Source organism: Pipistrellus hanaki (assembly GCF_964339955.1).
Source record: "Pipistrellus hanaki genome assembly, chromosome: 10".
Classification (NCBI taxonomy): Eukaryota; Metazoa; Chordata; class Mammalia; order Chiroptera; family Vespertilionidae; genus Pipistrellus; species Pipistrellus hanaki.
The window spans coordinates 48,092,540-48,111,575 of NC_140512.1; the positions used below are offsets into that span (position 1 = coordinate 48,092,540).

The 19,036-nt window shown below is 37.3% G+C and overlaps 1 protein-coding gene across 4 annotated transcripts in view; it reads right to left on the reverse strand.

The window, feature by feature from the left end:
* Window positions 1-19,036, reverse strand: part of UBN2 (ubinuclein 2) — a 97,442-nt gene that overhangs the window by 75,046 nt on the left and 3,360 nt on the right. For 3 of the 4 annotated variants that reach the window (XM_084896731.1, XM_084896730.1, XM_084896728.1), the window contains exons 2-3: window positions 15,582-15,674; window positions 696-797 (exon numbers count right to left, since the gene is read on the reverse strand). In XM_084896731.1, the coding sequence (XP_084752857.1) occupies window positions 696-797; window positions 15,582-15,674 (195 nt within the window). The remainder of the gene's footprint in view (window positions 1-695; window positions 798-15,581; window positions 15,675-19,036) is intronic. The other variant, XM_084896729.1, reaches the window with a different exon arrangement.

Here is a 19,036-nt window from a genome sequence, read left to right on the forward strand (position 1 = left end):
GTAGTAAGTCTTGGCAGCAATGAAAAAATCAAAATTAAGTAAATTTTAAAGATGTCTCCAGCCGAGACCAGTTTGGCTCAATGGATAGAGCGTCGGCTTGGGGACTGAAGGGTCCCAGGTTCGGTTCCGGTCAAGGGCATGTACCTTGGTTAAGGGCATATCCCCAGTAGAGGGTGTGCAAGAGGCAGCTGATCGATGACTCTCTCTCATCGATGTTTCTAACTCTCTATCTCTCTCCCTTCCTCTCTGTACAAAATCAATAAAATATATTTAAAAAATAAAAATAAAAATAAAGATGTCTCCAGGTTAACTTTAACCCAGTAGCTCCAATTCTCAAGATCACACAATTCTCATATGGAAGTCATTTGAAAACACACCTGGCCCAAGTTTGGGACTACCAATAAAAATTCAAGATGTAAATACCCTTTGATCAATAAATTCCACTGCTAGAAATTTATCCTACACATGTATTTGCACTCTATAATTATCTTACACACATCTTTACTCAAGTACACAAAGTGTACATAGACGCTCAATTATTTGTAGGTACATAAAACTAGAAACAACTTAAATGGATATCAAAAGGGATAAGTTTGTAAAAACATTCACTGAACTATTTTACTTACTTTACCTTACCCTTGACTTCTACTATTCCCAACAAATAATTACTGTTATATTAAAGATGCATTACTCACAGCCTCTGAGTTATCAATAAATGGATCTGTCTCATCATAGCCAAAGCCTATATCAATTAAATCTTGTAGCCGATCCTTCCGGTGTTTACGGGGTTTCCCACCCTGCAAAGAAAAAATATGTTAGAATGATTCAGTACTCATGCTATTTCCATAAAGTTGAAAAATACATGTTGGAAGAATCCCAAATAACTTCTGTAGGCAATCTCCCCTCCAGGAGGTTGAATTTAAGTCCTCTGATGTTTTGAATGTAAGTTGTGCTTAGGGACTTGCTCCCAAAGAGCAGAGTATGAAAAAGAGCAGCCAAAGTAACCTTACAGTAAATAACACGGCCACCATTACCTCAGCCAGGTAATCAAGGTCAACATCAACAATGATAAGTCATGTTGATAGTATAAACCTTTGACATCAGGTGATAAAAATGGCACTTTAACTTTGTGCTCTTTCTCTCAAAAGCCTATAATCCCAGTTATAGATTAACAATGAGAAAAGCATCATGATAACTAAACCATGAGACAAACATCAAATAAACTAATTTGAGAAATATTCTATAAGCGACTGACTAGTATTCCTCAAAGATGTCAAGATTATAAAAAACAAGGAAAGCCCTATCTGGTTTGGCTCAATGGATAGAGCATTGGCCTGCGGACTGAAGAGTCCCAGGTTCAATTCCCAGTCAGGGCACATACCCGGGTTGCGGGTGATTCCCAGAATGGGCATGCAGGAGGCAGCCGATCAATGATTCTCTCTCATCATTGATGTTTCTATCTCTCTCTACCTCTTCCTTCCTCTCTGAAATCAATAATAAAAAAACCCACAAGGAAAATATGAAAAACTGTCACAGTCTAGATGAGCCTCAAGAAATATAATGACTAAGTGTACTGCTGTACTCTGGAATGGTATCTGAAAAAACTAAAAAGAACATTAGTGGGGAACTAGTAAAATCTGAAAAAGTGTGCAATTTAATTAGTAGCAGTGTACCAATGTTGGTTTCTTAAGGTAACAAATGTGTTATATAGCTGTAAGATGTTCTAGGAAAGAGTGGGTGAGAACTATATAGGAATCCTTTACATTAGCTTTGAAACTTTCCAATAAACCAAACTATTCTTATTTTTAAAACTGCCATAGAATTACACACATAGATATACAAGAAAATAAAAAACGAGTGCATGCAAAAACTGGTGAAATTTGAATAAGGTCTGTATTACAGTTAATTGTATTGTGCTAGTGTCAATTTCCTAGTTTTGATAACTCTACTTACATAAAAAGATATTACTACTGGGAGAAACTGGATAATGGGTATAAGTGACCTCTCTGCACTATTATCTGCAGCTTCTTGTGATTCTATTATAATCCTTTCCAAATAAAAAATTTTTAAAAAGTGAAACAACAGCCCAGCTGGTGTTGCTCGGTGGTTGAGCATCAACCCATGAACCTACAACTATCATTCTATTTCCCTGCCTTAAAACTTTATTATTCACTAAAATTGAAACGGCTGGTAATACCAAGTGTTAACAAGAATAAGAATTAAAACACTCCTACACAGCTGGTGCAAAATGATACAGCCACTTTGAGTCTGTTTCTGTTTTATTAGTTCCTTTACTCTGTCCTTTAGACTCCACATATAAGTGAAATCATATGGCATTTGTCTTCTTTTGTCTGACTTATTTCACTTAGCATAATACCCTCTAGGTCCATCCATAATAAGATTCCAATCTTTTTTTATAGTCAAGTAATACGTATTCAATTATATATATGTACCCAGAGCAGCCCTAATCATAGCATTCAAAAACTGAAGACAACCCAATGCCCATCATCCAGTGAATGAATCTGAATTACTATGCAACCAAAGAGAAAGGAACTAATACATGCAACACATGGAGAATTTCAGAAGCATGATGCTAAGTGAAAGAAGCATAAAAACCTAAAGATTCCATTTACAGGAAACTCTAGAAAAGGCAAAAAAATAAAATAAAATCCAAAAACCTAGTGACAGGAGGTAGATCAGAGGTTGCCAGAGGTCAGGGTTGGAGGGAGAGGATTATCTGTAGAGGAATAAAAGGGAACTTTCTGGGGTGAAGAAATTTTTCAATATCATGATTGTGGCAGTAGGTAGAGTATGTTTGCAATTCCCAAAACTCATCAAATTGCACATTTAAAATTGATCATTTGTATTTATTTTAATTTCAATGCTGATTTTTAAAACCCCTTGTGATTATTTCTACTTAAACTCTCTCCCTCTACCAAGCTTTATTCATATGACTATTCACACCTATAGCTTTCTTTCCATTCTGCCATAGCTATAATGCTGGCTATTATTTTTCACTTAAATTTAATGAATGCCTTAATGAGAATATCATCTCTTATCCTCAATTTATCCTATATAACATCATTCAATTAATATTTCTAAAATAGCATTTCTTATCATTCCCCTGCTCAAAATGCTTTAGAGGCAATCTACCTATTATAAGATAAATCTAAAATCTTTACTATGGCATTAATAAATGTTTTCTACATGTTGAATCAAAACTAACTTTCCAACTTTTTAAAAATTTTTTTCCATCTTAAACACTTTGATCCATTCAATCTATCCACTCACCTCAAACACAATGCTTTTCTTTCCTCATTCTTTCCCGTTATATGCAATAATCTCTTAATCCTCTTTAAATTCTCCCACCTTTACTGCTCAACCCAAGTTTTAAATCTTCTCCTTGGTGCTTTCAACTTAAAAAATCACAACGATCTTTTTTTGCTGTCCTAACATATTTTTTGTTTGTTTGTTTAGGCACTAGCTGCCTATGAGACTGACCTAGGGAAAACTAAAAAAAATAACAACAATAAAAACCAAATAGCTTCTGTTGTAATAGGCAGAATCAGCCATATGCATAAGTATAAACATCTTTTGGATAATTGGAAATTTAGGAACATTTAAGTCTAGTCAAGGAAACTAGCAGTTACCACAGGAAACATTAGTTGTTTTTAATAGTTCTGAGACCATAATAATCTAATATATGCAGAAAATGGTTAAAATAGATGAGTCTAATCAATGAGGGTAAACAAAATATCTAAAGCTTTACTTAATTATAATTGTATTAATCTCAAAAAGGATCATACAAACTTAAGATCTTTACTAAGTATTAGTAGTATATCAATTATAGTACCATAACAATGATAGAGGTATAAACTGTACATACTATGACACATCCATTCAATGTTAATAATCATTTTAAAACATGGTTGCCCTGAGAAAAAATATATAGCTGGTTTGGCTCAGTGGACAGTGTGTCGGCCTGCGGACTGAAGGGTCCCGGACCTGGTTGCGGGCTCAACCCCCAGTAGGGGGTGTGCAGGAGGTAGCCAATGATTCTTTCTCATCATTGATGCTTCTACCTCTCTCCTCCTGTCCCTTCCTATCTGAAATCAATAAAAATATATTTAAAAAAACAAACAAAAAACATGGTTGCCCTGGCTGGTGCTGGTACAGGGTTAGAGCATCAGCCCACACAGAAGGGTTGTAGGATTCCTTGTCAAGGGCGCTTACCTGGGTTGCAGAGGCAACAAATTGATGTGTTTCTCTCACATCAACATTTCTTTTTTTTTTTTTTAAATATATATTTTATTGATTTTTTACAGAGAGGAAGGGAGAGAGATAGAGAGCTAGAAACGTCGATGAGAGAGAAACATCGACCAGCTGCCTCTTGCACATCCCCCACTGGGGATGTGCCCGCAACCTGGGTACATGCCCTTGACCGGAATCGAACCCGGGACCCTTCAGTCCGCAGACCGAAGCTCTACCACTGAGCCAAACCGGTTTCGGCTCACATCAACATTTCTTTCTCCTTCCCCTCCCCCCATCCTTTTCACTCTCTAAAAATCAATGGAAGATTAAAAATGGCGGGGGAGTAAATGGATGCTATACAGACATGCTCCCAGGAGCAAACTGCAATTACAACTAAAATAAATACTTCCTGAATAATCAAATGAAGACTCATTTGAGAGAACCCTAACAACCGAGGACAAAGTGGAGACCACAATAGAGAATGGTAGGAGGAGCAGGGGTGTGAAAGGGCTGGCCAGGCTTCCACATACAGCAACCGAAGTTTCCAAGTTTCCGGGGAGATATCTCAGCTCAGGGGGGGTTGCCACTGAGAGCTCTGGGGTCTAATCCCCAAAGCTGGGTCCCCCAGCAGAGAACAACAGAACCGAGAAGGGCTCCCACATAACATCTGGCTGTGAAAAGCAATGGGGTTGCTGCCTGCAGAGAGAGGGCAGGAAATGCAGGCATCCTCTTAAAGGGCCAATGCACAAAATTCCGTGTGCAGCCACTCACCTTGTGCTCCAACAGAGGGAAGGCAGAGTGGACTGGAGCTGTGTGAGCAGAACCCAGGATCGGGACTCTGGGATAAGAACTCACAAGGCAGACACCCCAGTTTCCTGTGAGGAGGTCATCTTTCTCACAGACATATGCTATACAGGGGGATCCAGAGACATGGAAGTATGGAACAGAGTGTGGAATCTCAGAGGGAAGGCAGGAGAGGGTGGGTGGGTGGGAGGTAATCAAAGACCTTATATACATATATGCATAAGTCATGAACACAGACAATAGGGTGGTGAAGGCCTAGGGTGACGGTTGGGGACCAGCTAGAGGGGGGCAAAGGGGAAAAAAGGAACATATGTAATACTTTCAACAATAAAGATCTAAAATAATAATCCTATATAATAAAAGCTTAATATGCTAAGTGTCCGACCATTTGACCGGTCACTATGATGCACAATGACCACCAAGGGGCAGACACTTTGGCAGGTTAGCTTGCTGCTGGGGTCTGGCTAATTGGGACTGGGCAAGATGGGCTGGACATGCCCTGGAGCCCTCCTGCGGTCCCTCCCCGGCCCTGATTGTGCAACAGTAGGGTCCCTTGGCCTGGCCTGCGTCCTCTCCCAATCCAGGACCCTTTGGGGTATGTTGGAGAGCTAGTTTCAGCCCGATCCCCACAGGTCAGGCTGAGGGACCACTGGTGCACGAATCTGTGCACTGGGCCTCTAGTATATATATAAAATGCTCAAAGAATCATAACAAGCAGATAACTGTGGTTATTAGCAATGAAAAAGGATATAATTGGAGACAGTGGTAAAGTAAAACTTTGGCTTAATTTGTATTACTTAAATTTGTTTTTAATAACAGGAATGTATTCATGTATGCCTCAGATTCCCGGCCTCCCTGTCTCCTCCTTCCCTCACTCCCTCAGCACCCCAACACTGCCGCTGGTTGCCACCATGTTCCATGCCGCCCCCTGGTGGTCAGTGCATGTCATAGTGAGTGATCAAGTTCCGGTTCTCCCAGTCAATCTCTAATGGGACACTATTAGCCTTTTATATATACAGATTTTCCAAATTAAAAAACACACACACAACCTTTGAATTTTTGCTACATCTAAAATGAAGGAACCCTTTTAAGATTATTCCCCTAGGGTATTAGTTCACTATGACTCAGAAGAAAATTACTTACTGAGTCATTAATACCTGCTTAACTTGATATGCAGTATTTCAAGCCAATGCAGTCTGATTACACTGTAACACTAAGCTGGAAAACATATAAACAAACATGATATTCTTGGTACAGGACCCCTTATTGCTTCCAAAAAATAAGAAATCTAATTAATAACCAACATCCATTTATCACCTATGGAAGACAGATCAAGCATGACACTTATTGCTAAGATTTCAGTCTTACAATTTAGAAGAAAATATCCCCTGGTCACAAAGCTTCCCTATTTGTCCCAGTCCTGTCACAACCTAATCTTTCTCCACCTCTGCTAATTTTCTTAATCTATCGGCAAGAAATAGTAGAGATTTAAATCATTGGGAAGAGACCCAAGAGCTGATTTCACAGCACAGAAATAATACACCCAGATTTCTATAATCACCACTTATGGATACAGGGCCTTCCCCCCAGACACCCTAAAACTGCTGATTCTCAATTGTTCTTAAGGGATTTAAGGAAGTTGAAGAGAGTTATTCAGCTCAAAGAGGCCAAGGAATTAAAAGGCAAGTCATGACAAGTGGTTACAATCAATAACTGAAATAAAGAAACTACTACTATTTGCGTTGAGAATTCTTTCTTGTCCTTTTTTACACCCCCCTTCAGTTTGTTTTAAAATGTTATTATATTTTTATTGTATATGTAATATCATACTGTTGTTGGTCTTTAGAAACTAACACTATTATTAGAATTTATTTTGCTGGTGGTGGTAAGAAGTTTGCCCAAACTGCTTTACCTGAAGCTCTTCTAAGTTGATCCTTAGTGAGCAGACACAACATAAGGACAAAACAAACAGGAAAACCAGTCAAGGAAGTTCCCAAAAAAGTTGTAACCCCGTGCCCTGACCGGTTTGGCTCAGTGGATAGAATGGCGGCCTGCAGACTGAAGAGTCCCAGGTTCAATTCGGGTCAAGGGCATGTACCTTGGTTGTGGGCACATCCCCAGTGGAGGGGGTGGGGGATATATCGATAGTATATATTTTGTTACTTCAATTTCTAATATCTTACTGTTACTTCAATTTGATCAACTTTTATTTAAAAGACTATTCAGAAACTACTTTCATACCATCAAATATATTTTTCTTTTTTTTTTTTAATATATTTTATTGATTTTTCACAGAGAGGAAGAGAGAGGGATAGAGAGTTAGAAACATCGATGATAAAGAATCATCGATCAGCTGCCTCTTGCACACCCTCCACAGGGAATGTGCCTGCAACCAAGGTACATGCCCTTGCCTGGAATCGAACCCGGGACCTTTCAGTCCACAGGCCGACGCTCTATCCACTGAGCCAAACCGGTCCCGGCTATTTTTATCTTTTCTTTAAAATAAATATAAAGCTACTAGACTCTGAGAGTCCAAAAATCACATAGAATTAAGCTTCAAAGTGGTATTCAAAGTCTATGTAGTATAGTACGTAGGTTTTAAAGTCATAATGTGATTTCATAAATACTAATAAATGCCTGGCAGAACACAAATCTTCCTATTCAGAGAGTCATTCAGATTCAAATAGTCTTAACTCAACCCCTGCTAGGCACCAAGTATTGTGCTACATACTTTCATTAAGATTGCTGAATTTATATCCAATTCTAGGACAGCATGACCTTTCAAGATGGCTGGATAAAAGAGAAAAAAAAACACAAAAAGAAATCTTCCAAACATCTGCCTAAGAAGGCTGAGAAACAAATCTATACCCATCAAACTCAACCTCATTCCGTCAAGAATATACACAGCCTCAGAAAAAGCGAACTCACTCTAGAAACTATCTAAAAACTGAATTGGAAACTAGAATATTTAGCCTAAATACTTGGAGCCTTAAAACTGAGAATAAGGCCTGGCCAGTGTGGCTCAGTGGTTAAACACTGACTCATGAATCAGGAGGTCAATGGTTCTCTTTCATTATTGATGTTTCTATCTCTTTCCCTCTTCCTTCCTCTCTCTGAAATCAATATATATATATATATAAAACTATATATAAAAAAACAACAAACAAAACAAAAAATTATCAACAAGGAAAGGCAGGGGGCCTATTTAAACGGTATCCTGCTTCTCTTCTACAATAACCAATACAAATTTGGAGCCCATTAAGATGTAGAAATTTTTTATTGATTTCAGAGAGGAGGGGAAAGTGAGAGAGAGAGACGTCAATGATGAGAGAGAATCATGGATTGGCTGCCTCCTGCACACCCCCTACTGGGGATTGAGCCCACAACCCGGGCATGAGCCCTTCACTGGAACTGAATCTTTTCAACTACTTACTCAATCCTTCTACACCAAGCAACTGCTACAAGAGAAAGGACACATCCTATCTAGGTTATCTTCCCTTCTCCCTTAAGTGGTAGCCTACTCATGCAATTCCTCTCCAGCCAAGCAACAGCTACACGTGGGAAATACCACAAAAAGCCCATAAACTTGCCTCTCGGGTCTTTCTCCAACCACATCATCAATTATCTTTGCTCACATCTGGAAACTCTCAATTGAATTTAACTTGCTCAGTTCTCTGAAACTTCTTACAAACACATTCTCCCCCACAATGGAAATGGCATATCCTCCCACATACTAGGTGTACCAGTTAATAATGGCGGATTTTATAATCAAAGAAAACACAATAATTTCAGGAGAAAAATCAAAAGTGCTTTATTCAAAGTAATGTCCATCACTAGCTACACATTTCCCCTTCCTTGCAGGTAATTTGAGGATACTGTCCCAATAGAACTTTTCTTGTTCTCTGGCAAACCATTCAGAAACCCAATTTTCTTCTTCGTACGTTTTGAAATGCTGCTCAGAAAGTGCATGTGCCATTGATTGAAACAAGTGATAATCTGAAGGAGCAAGGTCTGGTGAATACAGCGGGTGTATTAATACTTCTCAGGCAAGATCTTTTAATGTGTCTTTAACTGGTTTTGAAGTGTGTGATGGTACATTATCACGAAGCAAAATTACTTTGCCGTGTCTTCTGGAACATTCTGTTCGTTTCATGATCAAAGCGTGGTTCAAATTGATTCTTTGTTGTCAGTAGCAATCAGTATTAATCACCTGGTTTTAGAAGTTCATCATACACCACATCTTCCTGATCCCACCAAACACAGAGCATTGTCTTCTTTCCAAAGCAATTTGACCTTGTAGTCAATATTGATGGCTGAACTGGATCAACCCATGATTTTGTATGTTTGGGATTCTCAAAATAAATCCACTTTTCATTGCCAGTCTCAATTAGATGAAAAAAAAGACTTTCATGCTGTTGAAGCAACATTTTACTGATGACTTTTCAGTTTTCCATTTTTCTTTCCTTCAGTTGATGTAGCATCCATTTAAAATCTTTCCCATTGCTTATAAATAATCAGAAATTGTGTGCTGAGCAACATTTAATCTTTCTGTGCAAGTTGTTTTTGAATTTGACATACATCTTCATCTAATAATGCTTATAATTGTTGGTCTTCAAATTTTTTTTGGTTGACCTGGACATCTTTCACATTGAAATCATCACTTTTAAAGTGTTTAAATCAGCGTTCATAAGTATCTTGTGATGGAGCATATTCACCATAAGCTCCCCGAAGTATATGATAACTTTTCCTTCAAAATAACGAATTAAAACTTCCTGCAAATGCTCTTTCTTTGGCACAAAATTTGACATTTTTAAGCGTAAAAATATCTATGATGTTAACACCTTTAGTAAATTTGATATATGAAGTTTTGAAGCTTGCTGTCAATACAACAAGACAGCATACATATCAAATTGCATATATATCAACATATGTGTAACTCCATCTATTGAAAAAAATCCGCATTATTAACTGTTAAACCTACTAAACCACCAACTACTCTGCTCACAGAGGAGAAAAGGCAAAATGTAAAAGTAAATAGACTGGTGAGTTCAATATATTAGGGGAAAAACAGTAAAACAAGCTCATTAACATCTGAAACCAGGCTTTGAGAACTGACCCACAGTTGTATTTTGTTTGGCCCAGTAGGTGTTCTAATTACAAACCAACATTTAAAAGAAAGAGATGTTCTTTCAACATTAAAGTTAAAAAAAAAAAAAAATATATATATATATATATTTATATATATATATATATTATATATATATATATATATATATATATATATATATATATATATATATATCCTAGCCAACATGGCTCAGTGTTTGAGCATCGACCTATGAACCAAGAGGTCATGGTTCCATTCCCAGTCAGAGTATATGACTGGATTGCAGGCTAGATCCCTATTGATGTTTCTATCTCTCTCTTCCTCCCCCTTCCTCTCTAAAATCAATTAAAAAAAATTTTTTTAAAATAAATAAATGTTAAAGAGATTATCTTGGGGTGGCAAATACATGATATAACATACAGATATATTATAGAATTACACCTGGGACATAGATAACTTTTACTAACAAATGTCACCCCAACAAATTCAGTAAAAACAAAAGTAAACAAAAAAATAAATAAATGAATGAGATATTAGAGGAACCTAAGCCCAAATTGGTGCAGAGTAAACAAAGGGATGGAGCCGAGTAACAGCTGGTCCTTTAGACAGGGCACGTGCTATCTACTATTTCGGACAATTGTCCACATTTATTGTCCATCTGGCTTATTTCACTGATTGAACAGCAAAAACCAGGAGGACATGTGAAATTTGCTATTCCTAAATTATAGGACAGTAAACCAAGTCAATAAAGATTTTTGTTGGCTGTTTAAGAGTGATCTTTTGTGAGCACCTACACTGACAAGTTATCTTCTCTCAGGTCACTTTTAGTGTGAAGATTTTCTTAAAAGGTTCAAAATAATTTGTTGTGGTCTTTAATAAAGATCAAAATCAGTGGGGTATTCAATTAACAAAGGTTAAAATCCCATAGATATTTATGTTAAAAAGCATTTATGTACAGAATAAAAGAGTAGTTCTTCAAAAGAGTGATATGTTTATATGACTAAAAAGTAATTTCACAATTAGAAAGCTCTTCCAATATTTCACATACTAATATTATTTTTTTGTTTGTTAATCCTCACCCAAGGATATTTTCCCATTGATTTTTAGAGAGTGTAAGGGAGAGGTAGAGACAGAGAGAGAAACACTGATGTGAGAGAAACACATCAACTGGTTGCTTCCCGCACACGCTCCGACCAGGGGTGGGGATTGAGCCTGCAACCAAGGTACATGTCCTTGACCAGAATCAAACCCAGGACCCTGCAGTCCATAGACCAATGCTCTATCCACGGATCCAAATTGGCTAAGACCAATATTCTAATTTTTAATCTGATGTTGATAAAACCTTTGTGTTATAAGGTTGGCTAGGCCAGTGGTTGGCAAACACATTAGTCAACAGAGCCAAATATCAACAGTATAAGGATTGAAATTTCTTTTGAGAGACAAATTTTTTTAAACATAAACTTCTTCTAACACCACTTCTTCAAAACAGACTCACCCAGGCCATGGTATTTTGTGGAAGAGCCACACTCAAGGGACCAAAGAGCTGCCTGTGGCTCGCAAGCCGCAGTTTGCCGACCACGGGGCTAGGCAGATCTTATTCTCCCTCACAGATACCAAAACATAAAAGAGACAAGAGCCTTCACTAAGGTCACCCTACTTAGTATGGCAAAGATAGGCTCAGAATCCAGTTGTGTTAATTCGTAAGTCCTGTGGCTCCTTCCATTACAATACACTGCCTCTACTACCTCTCATCCACTACTATCCTACCAACGGCAGAAAAGCTATTCAGGGATTACAGAGAAATGTAGTTCAATAGGAGACTGGAAGTATCTATTCAATGACTCTGCAACAAAGTCTACAAAATTCATTCTGATTTCAAGAACAGAACTGGCCCTTCACTCACTTTCAGATCCCCAAAGGAGAGTCATTCATTTCTATGGAACTGCTTGGCACTGCACTTATATGTCATACATATCTCGTCTTACCCATTATTTTGAAAGATTTTTCCAGGCGAGGGCAACTGTTATGCTGCATTTTGCATCCATTGTAAATGCTCAATGCTTCATTATTTCTACACAAAATTTAACAAATAACTCATCTTTCATTCCAGGAAACAAAGGCTAGAAACAGCCTTCATTAATTTTCAGAATTAAAGACAAAGACATCTAAATTGTAATATGAAGGAAACAAAAATAAGAAAAGGTACTAGGGATTACAAGTTTTGTGTTTATAAACCTTAAATAATTAAGCCCTCTTTTTTCTCATCAGATGAAAAAATAATTTTAAAAAAAATCTAACTTTAGAGGGTTGACATGATTTTACATATAACATATAAAAGATTTTTTAACTTAAAAATATAAATATATCTATAGATGTCTGAATTTGCTACCACTAAGCACCAATAAAAATCTTTGTTTTAGCTTAATGATTTTTTTTTTTTTTTTTAATCCTCACCCAAGGATATATTTAGTGATTTTAGAAAGGAGGGAGGGAGAGAAACATCAATTGTACCTCCTCTACATGTCCTTTTAGGCTTATGAACATAAAGCCTTCATAAGACAGGGCATTTATTTATTTATTTTGTTAATCCTCACTATTAAAAAACTTTTTTTTTATTGCTTTCAGAGAAGAAGGGACAGGGAGAGATAGAGAAACATCAATGATGAGAGAATCATTGATCGGCTGTGAGTCAAGGTATTTTAAAATTTTACTTAGAATGGAAATCAGCTCTAGCTGGTTTGGTTCAGTAGCTAGAGTGTCAGCCTGGGACTAAAGAGTCACAGGTTTGATTCCGGTCAAGGGCACATGCCCAGGTTGTGGGCTTGATCCCGTTGGCAGCCTGCAGGAGACAGCCAATCAATGATTCTCTCTCATTATTGATGTGTTTCTCTCTCTCTCCCTCTTCCTGAAATCAATAAAAATAAAAAGAATGAAAATCATAGAGTAAGAAGGTAAAATAAAAATCTAGGAAAGAGCCCTAGTTGGTTTGGCTCAGTGGATAGAGTGTTGGCCTGCAGACTGAAAGGTCCCAGGTTCGATTCTGGTCAAGGGCATGTACTTGGTTGTGGGCACACTCCCAGTGGGAGGTGTGCTAGAGGCAAGTGATTGATGTTTTTCTCTCATCAATGTTTCTAACTCTCTATCTCTCTCCCTTCTTCTCTGTAAAAAATCAATCAAATATTTTTTAAAAATATATATATATATATATATATTTTTTTTAAATATATATTTTATTGATTTTGTACAGAGAGGAAGGGAGAGAGAAAGAGAGTTAGAAACATCAATGAGAGAGAGTCATCGATCAGCTGCCTCTTGCACACCCCCTACTGGGGATATGCCTGCAACCAAGGTACATGCCCTTGACCGGAATCGAACCCGGGACCTTTCAGTCCCCAAGCCGACGCTCTATCCATTGAGCCAAACCGGTTTCGGCTAAAAATATATTTTATTGATATTTTAAAGAGAGGAAGGGAGAGATACAGAAACGTCAATGAGAGAGAAACATCGACCAGCTGCCTTTTGCACATCCCCTACCGGGGGTGTGCCCACAACCAATGTACATGCCCCTGACCGGAATCGAACCTGGGCCTTTCAGTCTGCAGACGGATGCACTACCACTGAGCAAAACCGGTTTCGGCCAATAAAATATTTTTTTAAAAAGGATTTTAAAAAAATCTAGGAAAGAAATACAGTCCCTTAATTTGGATTAGAATAAGAGTAACATTTTATCCCTGCACAATGACAATGCTTGGATATACACCAGTCAGTGGAAATTAATTTTACACACCAACTAATTTCAGAACACTTATTTTCCTGTCAAGTACTATTCAAGGACTCCCCAGCAAGACTTAATGCCATGCTACTAATAATTTACTATAGCACCATTTACAAGAGCAGATTTTTGGAAAACTATATCGTTTGAGGATTGGTTAAATAAATTGTGGTATGTCCACATGATGGAATACCATGCAACCTTTAAAAAAAGAGAAAAGGCTCTCTTTGTATGTTATATTTGTTTTTTTGTTTGATTAAATATGTTTTCATTGAGTTTTTGAGAGAGGGGAAGGGAAAGGGAGAGAGAGAGGAAGCTTCGATGAGAGAGCAACATCAACGAATGGCTGCCTCCTACATATTCCCTACTGGGGGATCGGGTCCACAACCTAGGCATGTGCTCTGACAGGGAATCAAACCAGGACCTCCTGTTACATGGGTTGACCAATAAGCCATACTGGCCAGACTGTTATATTTGTTTTTAATCCTTGATTTTAAAGAAGACTAACGGTTTTGCCGAAACCAGTTTGGCTCAACGGTAGAGCGAGGGTCTGAGGACTGAAAGGTCCCAGGTTCGATTCCGGTCAGGGGCATGTACGTTGGTTGTGGGCACATCCCCAGTGGGGGGTGTGCAGGAGGCAGCTGGTCGATGTTTCTCATTGACGTTTCTGGCTCTCTATATCTCTCCCTTCCTCTCTGTAAAGAATCAATAAAATATATTTAATTAAAAAAAAACTAACGGTTTTAATGTTGCTTAGCTTCAGTTTGAAGTGCAACTTTCACTAATAACTGCAATAAAAAGCTTTGCTATGAAAAAGAAACAATCTATTGTGGCAAAGAATATTAAAAGTACATGAACTTTTCAGGTAAACAAAACACTTTCAAAAAAATGTCATGCTGCCGAAACTGGTTTGGCTCAGTGGATGGAGCGTCAGCCTGCGGACTGAAAGGTCCCAGGTTCGATTCCGGTCAAGGGCATGTACCTTGGTTGCGGGCACATCCCCAGTAGGGGGTGTGTAGGAGGCAGCTGATCAATGATTCTCTCTCATCGATGTATCTAACTCTCTATCCCTTTCTCTTCCTCTCTGTAAAAAAATCAATAAAATATATATTTTTTAAAAATGTCATGCTGCTTCTAATTCTGATCTCAAGGGCCTAGAAGTACACACATTTATTCTCTTAACCCCTAAAGAGGCAGGAGGGTTGAGAATTCTATACCAAGGACATTAAAGTATCATTCTCAATGGTAGCAGAAAGGGCAAAGGATTCGAGTTAGACAAACCTTGATATGCAGCCTAGTTCTCTCCAGTGGGGGAACTGAGATCAGTTCCTTAACCTTGAGCTCAGAGCCTCAGTTTCTTCATCTATAAAATATGGTCAATCCACTTACCCTGTAGTTTTGTTATAAGGATTGGAGTTAATATATGTTAAGCAAACTGCCTAACTATAGAAGGAATAAAATAATGATGGGTAGTGTTATAGCCATCAAAAGCCTATTAGAATGTCTATCGGACTATAACCATTTATTTGTATTCAATTTTTGAGAATAAGGTAGGCAATGGATATTATCTGCTCTCCCAATCTATCACAGAAAGAAAACCAGCCAATAGGATATAATTACCTAGGTGAAACACTTTATTATACTCACATATTTCATTTCAAACTTCTTGGCCAACATTTCCACTTCTTGCCTCTCTTTATGCTCATCATTAAATGGGTCTTCTGAGTGAATGGGCTTCTTCTGATTCAACGTGAGTGGGAAAAGAAATAAAAGTATTAGTATTAATTCAATCAGAGTTGAATATATCCTTAAATTTAACAATGAGAATCATTTTTTCCAAATATTAACAAATATTAAGTTAGAAGCATTAAAAATAACTAGAAAGAAATGTTGGTTTGTAATAAAAATATTTACAGTTTTAACTGATTTTTATACAGTCTAATTTTTTTTTTTTTTTTTTTGGTGGATAAGAACTTAACAATGCAAACTGCCTCTACTGTAAAATGATTTTATGGTCACCCCATACAAAAGAAGGCAAAAGCATGGATGGAACTGAAAAGCATTATATTAATCGAAATAAGCCAATCAGAGAAAGATAAATATCATAATGATCTCACTCATTTGTTGAATATAATGAACAAGATAAACTGATGAACAAAAACAGATCCAGAGACAGAGAAGTATAGATCAGACCATCAAACATCAGAGGGAAGGTAGGAAAGGGCGGGGGTAAGGGGGAGAACTCAACCAAAGGACTTGTATGCCTGCATATAAGCCTAAACAATGGACAGACACTAGGGAGGTTGAGGGCATGAGTTGAGGGGGAGGGGGGAGGATAAGGGGAGCAATAAGAACACATATGTAATACCTTAATCAATAAAGAAAAAATTTTTTTTAAAAGAAGGCAAAAGAACTCTAAGAAAATTAGGTAAAAATAAAAACCCCACTTATAACTGTAGTTTGAGATCTTCCCAACAAAGATTAACTGCTTTGGTCAGGAAATGCTTCTAAGGGAATCTCTAGGTTATTAATTTAGAGTCAGCATTTAATCATCTGCACCGTGTTATCACTAGGTAATCTATAGCTGCGTTGGCTTTGTGCTGAGGCCCAGAATCAACCTCTACAACACCTACATCCTGTCAATGGCTATCCATTTAAACAAAGCTAGAAAGTGAAATAACTGCAAACCGAAAACATTACATAGTTTTACTTCTAGCAGGGGAGAGTGAAATTTTATTATAATATGTGTTAATCACACACAGCTAGGATCCCACATTTTCCATTTTTACCAAAACAAAGTATAAACAAACAAAACAAACAAGAAAATAAATCACATATTTTACTCAAGTTTACTATTTTAACAAAAACATTTCATACATATGGCTTTTCAATATACAAAAAAAGCCAAAACAAAGAGCTACAAGACAACTGACTAGAAAGTTAATTAAAAAAAGAGGGGGGGGAGGTAGACTACAAGTTTTTACTGAAGTAGCATCTTCAAGTAATTAATAATGAAAGTATGTGAAAATTTGCCAAAACCGGTTTGGCTCACCGGTAGAGCGTCGGTCTGCGGACTGAAAGGTCCCAGGTTCGATTCCGATCAAGGGCATGTACCTTGGTTGCGGGCACATGCCCGGTAGGGGGTGTGCCAAGAGGCAGCTGGTCGATGTTTCTCTCTCATCGATGTTTCTAGCTCTCTATCTCTCTCCCTTCCCCTCTGTAAAAAAAATAAATAAAATATATATATTTTTTTTTTTAAAAAGAAGAAAGTATGTGAAAATTTGAAATACTGGATACAGATTTAGTTAACCCTGAATTGCAAGGGGGAAAATGCACAAAGGACAAATATTTGCACACAAACTGAGACACTTCATTCTGGATACAAAATCTGAGATATAATCAGTCTAAAAAATATGACAGAAAAAATGGACAGGGTGAATACAATTAGGGCATTTAGAATAAAGGAATAATCCTTAAAGTTTAAAGGAAATAATTTTAGAATCAATTTTTATAATAACTAATAAATTACAGAATCCTTTACCCCAATAAGAGTTACCACTGGAAAATATAAACATGATCTGAAAGGAAATAACCGAACCGGAACTGATTGATAATACAATAAGAAATACTAGGCATGTTCAGAGTACGACCTTATGTTGAGACTAAAGTTAAGGACTTTAAGGACAGTGAGCAATCACCATGCCTTGCCATTATAAACTGTTCCTTCATGTCACTGTGAAGTTCAAATATTAGGTCTTACTACTGGTCTGACTCGTTTTACATGTGCAAACAAACACATGGTTTTGTTTTGTTTTTTAAAGAAGAACACCTTATATGACATTCTAAAATATTTTATGTAGACTTTATATAGGCATCAATAGTAAATCTCGTATTTACACGACAATCTACAAATATAACTTTACAAAAACTGACTCACTGTTCTTTCACAGTTAAAAAATAACTCCCTACCTATAACCAAGGCTCTAAGTAAGTTGTATGATTTTTCAGGTGAAAAAGATCTGAAAATTAGTAAATATCAAAAGTACCAACTGCCACCAGGCAAAATTGAGACGATAATTTTGTTCGTTGACCTTAACTCAAAACCATTTTCAGGAGATCTTTAATATATGTTATCCAAAATAAGCACTATAAAAAGCAGTGGGCCCTGGCTAGGTTGATTGAGCACCGTCCCATGCACAGAGAGGTCACTGACAACTTCTGGTCAGGGCACATGCCAAGTTTCAGGTTTGATCCCCAGAATGCAGAAAGCAGCCAATGGATGTTTCTATCATTAATGTCTCTCTCTCTCTCCCTTCCTCTATCTCTAAAATCAATTTAAAAAAATTCTAAATTAAGAAAAACACATTTTTTTCAAAAGGCAATTGAATACTATAGAATTCTATAACCGTATAATCACGTTAACATGATTATCTTTATTTTTCCTTTTATAGTAAATCTTCAATTAATCATTCTGAATACACAAAGAAGCCAAAAGAAGCCCAGCCAGTGTGGCTCAATGGCTGAGCACAGACCTATGAACCAGGAGGTCAATGCCTAGAATCCTTTCCCAGTCAGGGCACATGCCAGGGTTGCAGGCTTGATTGCAAGCTTAATCCCTAGTGGTGGGAGTGGAATAGCCACTCCATTATTCTCTCTTATCGTTGGTGTTTCTATCTTCTCTCCCTCTTCCTTCCTCTCTAGAAACAATAAAAAAATTTTTTTTAAAAAGAGCCAAAACAAATTCATGTTCTGGTTAAGTGTTTTTCTGGTTTACTAAGAGTCAAAAAAAATTTTTTTTAAATATATTTTATTGCTTTTTTATAGAGAGGATGGGAGAGGGATAGAGAGCTAGAAATATCAATGAGAGAGAAACATCAATGAGAGAAAAACATCAATCAGCTGCCTCCTGCACACTGGGGATGTGCCCGCAACCAAGGTACATACTACCCTTGACCGGAATCGAACCCAGGACCTTTCAGTCCGCAGGCTGCCATTTTATCCACTGAGCCAAACTGGTTAGGGCAAGAGCAAAAAATGTTTTTCTTTTGTAGCAATTACTACCAAAAAGTATTCCTAAATTGTACTATTTCCCTTTAGCCAGA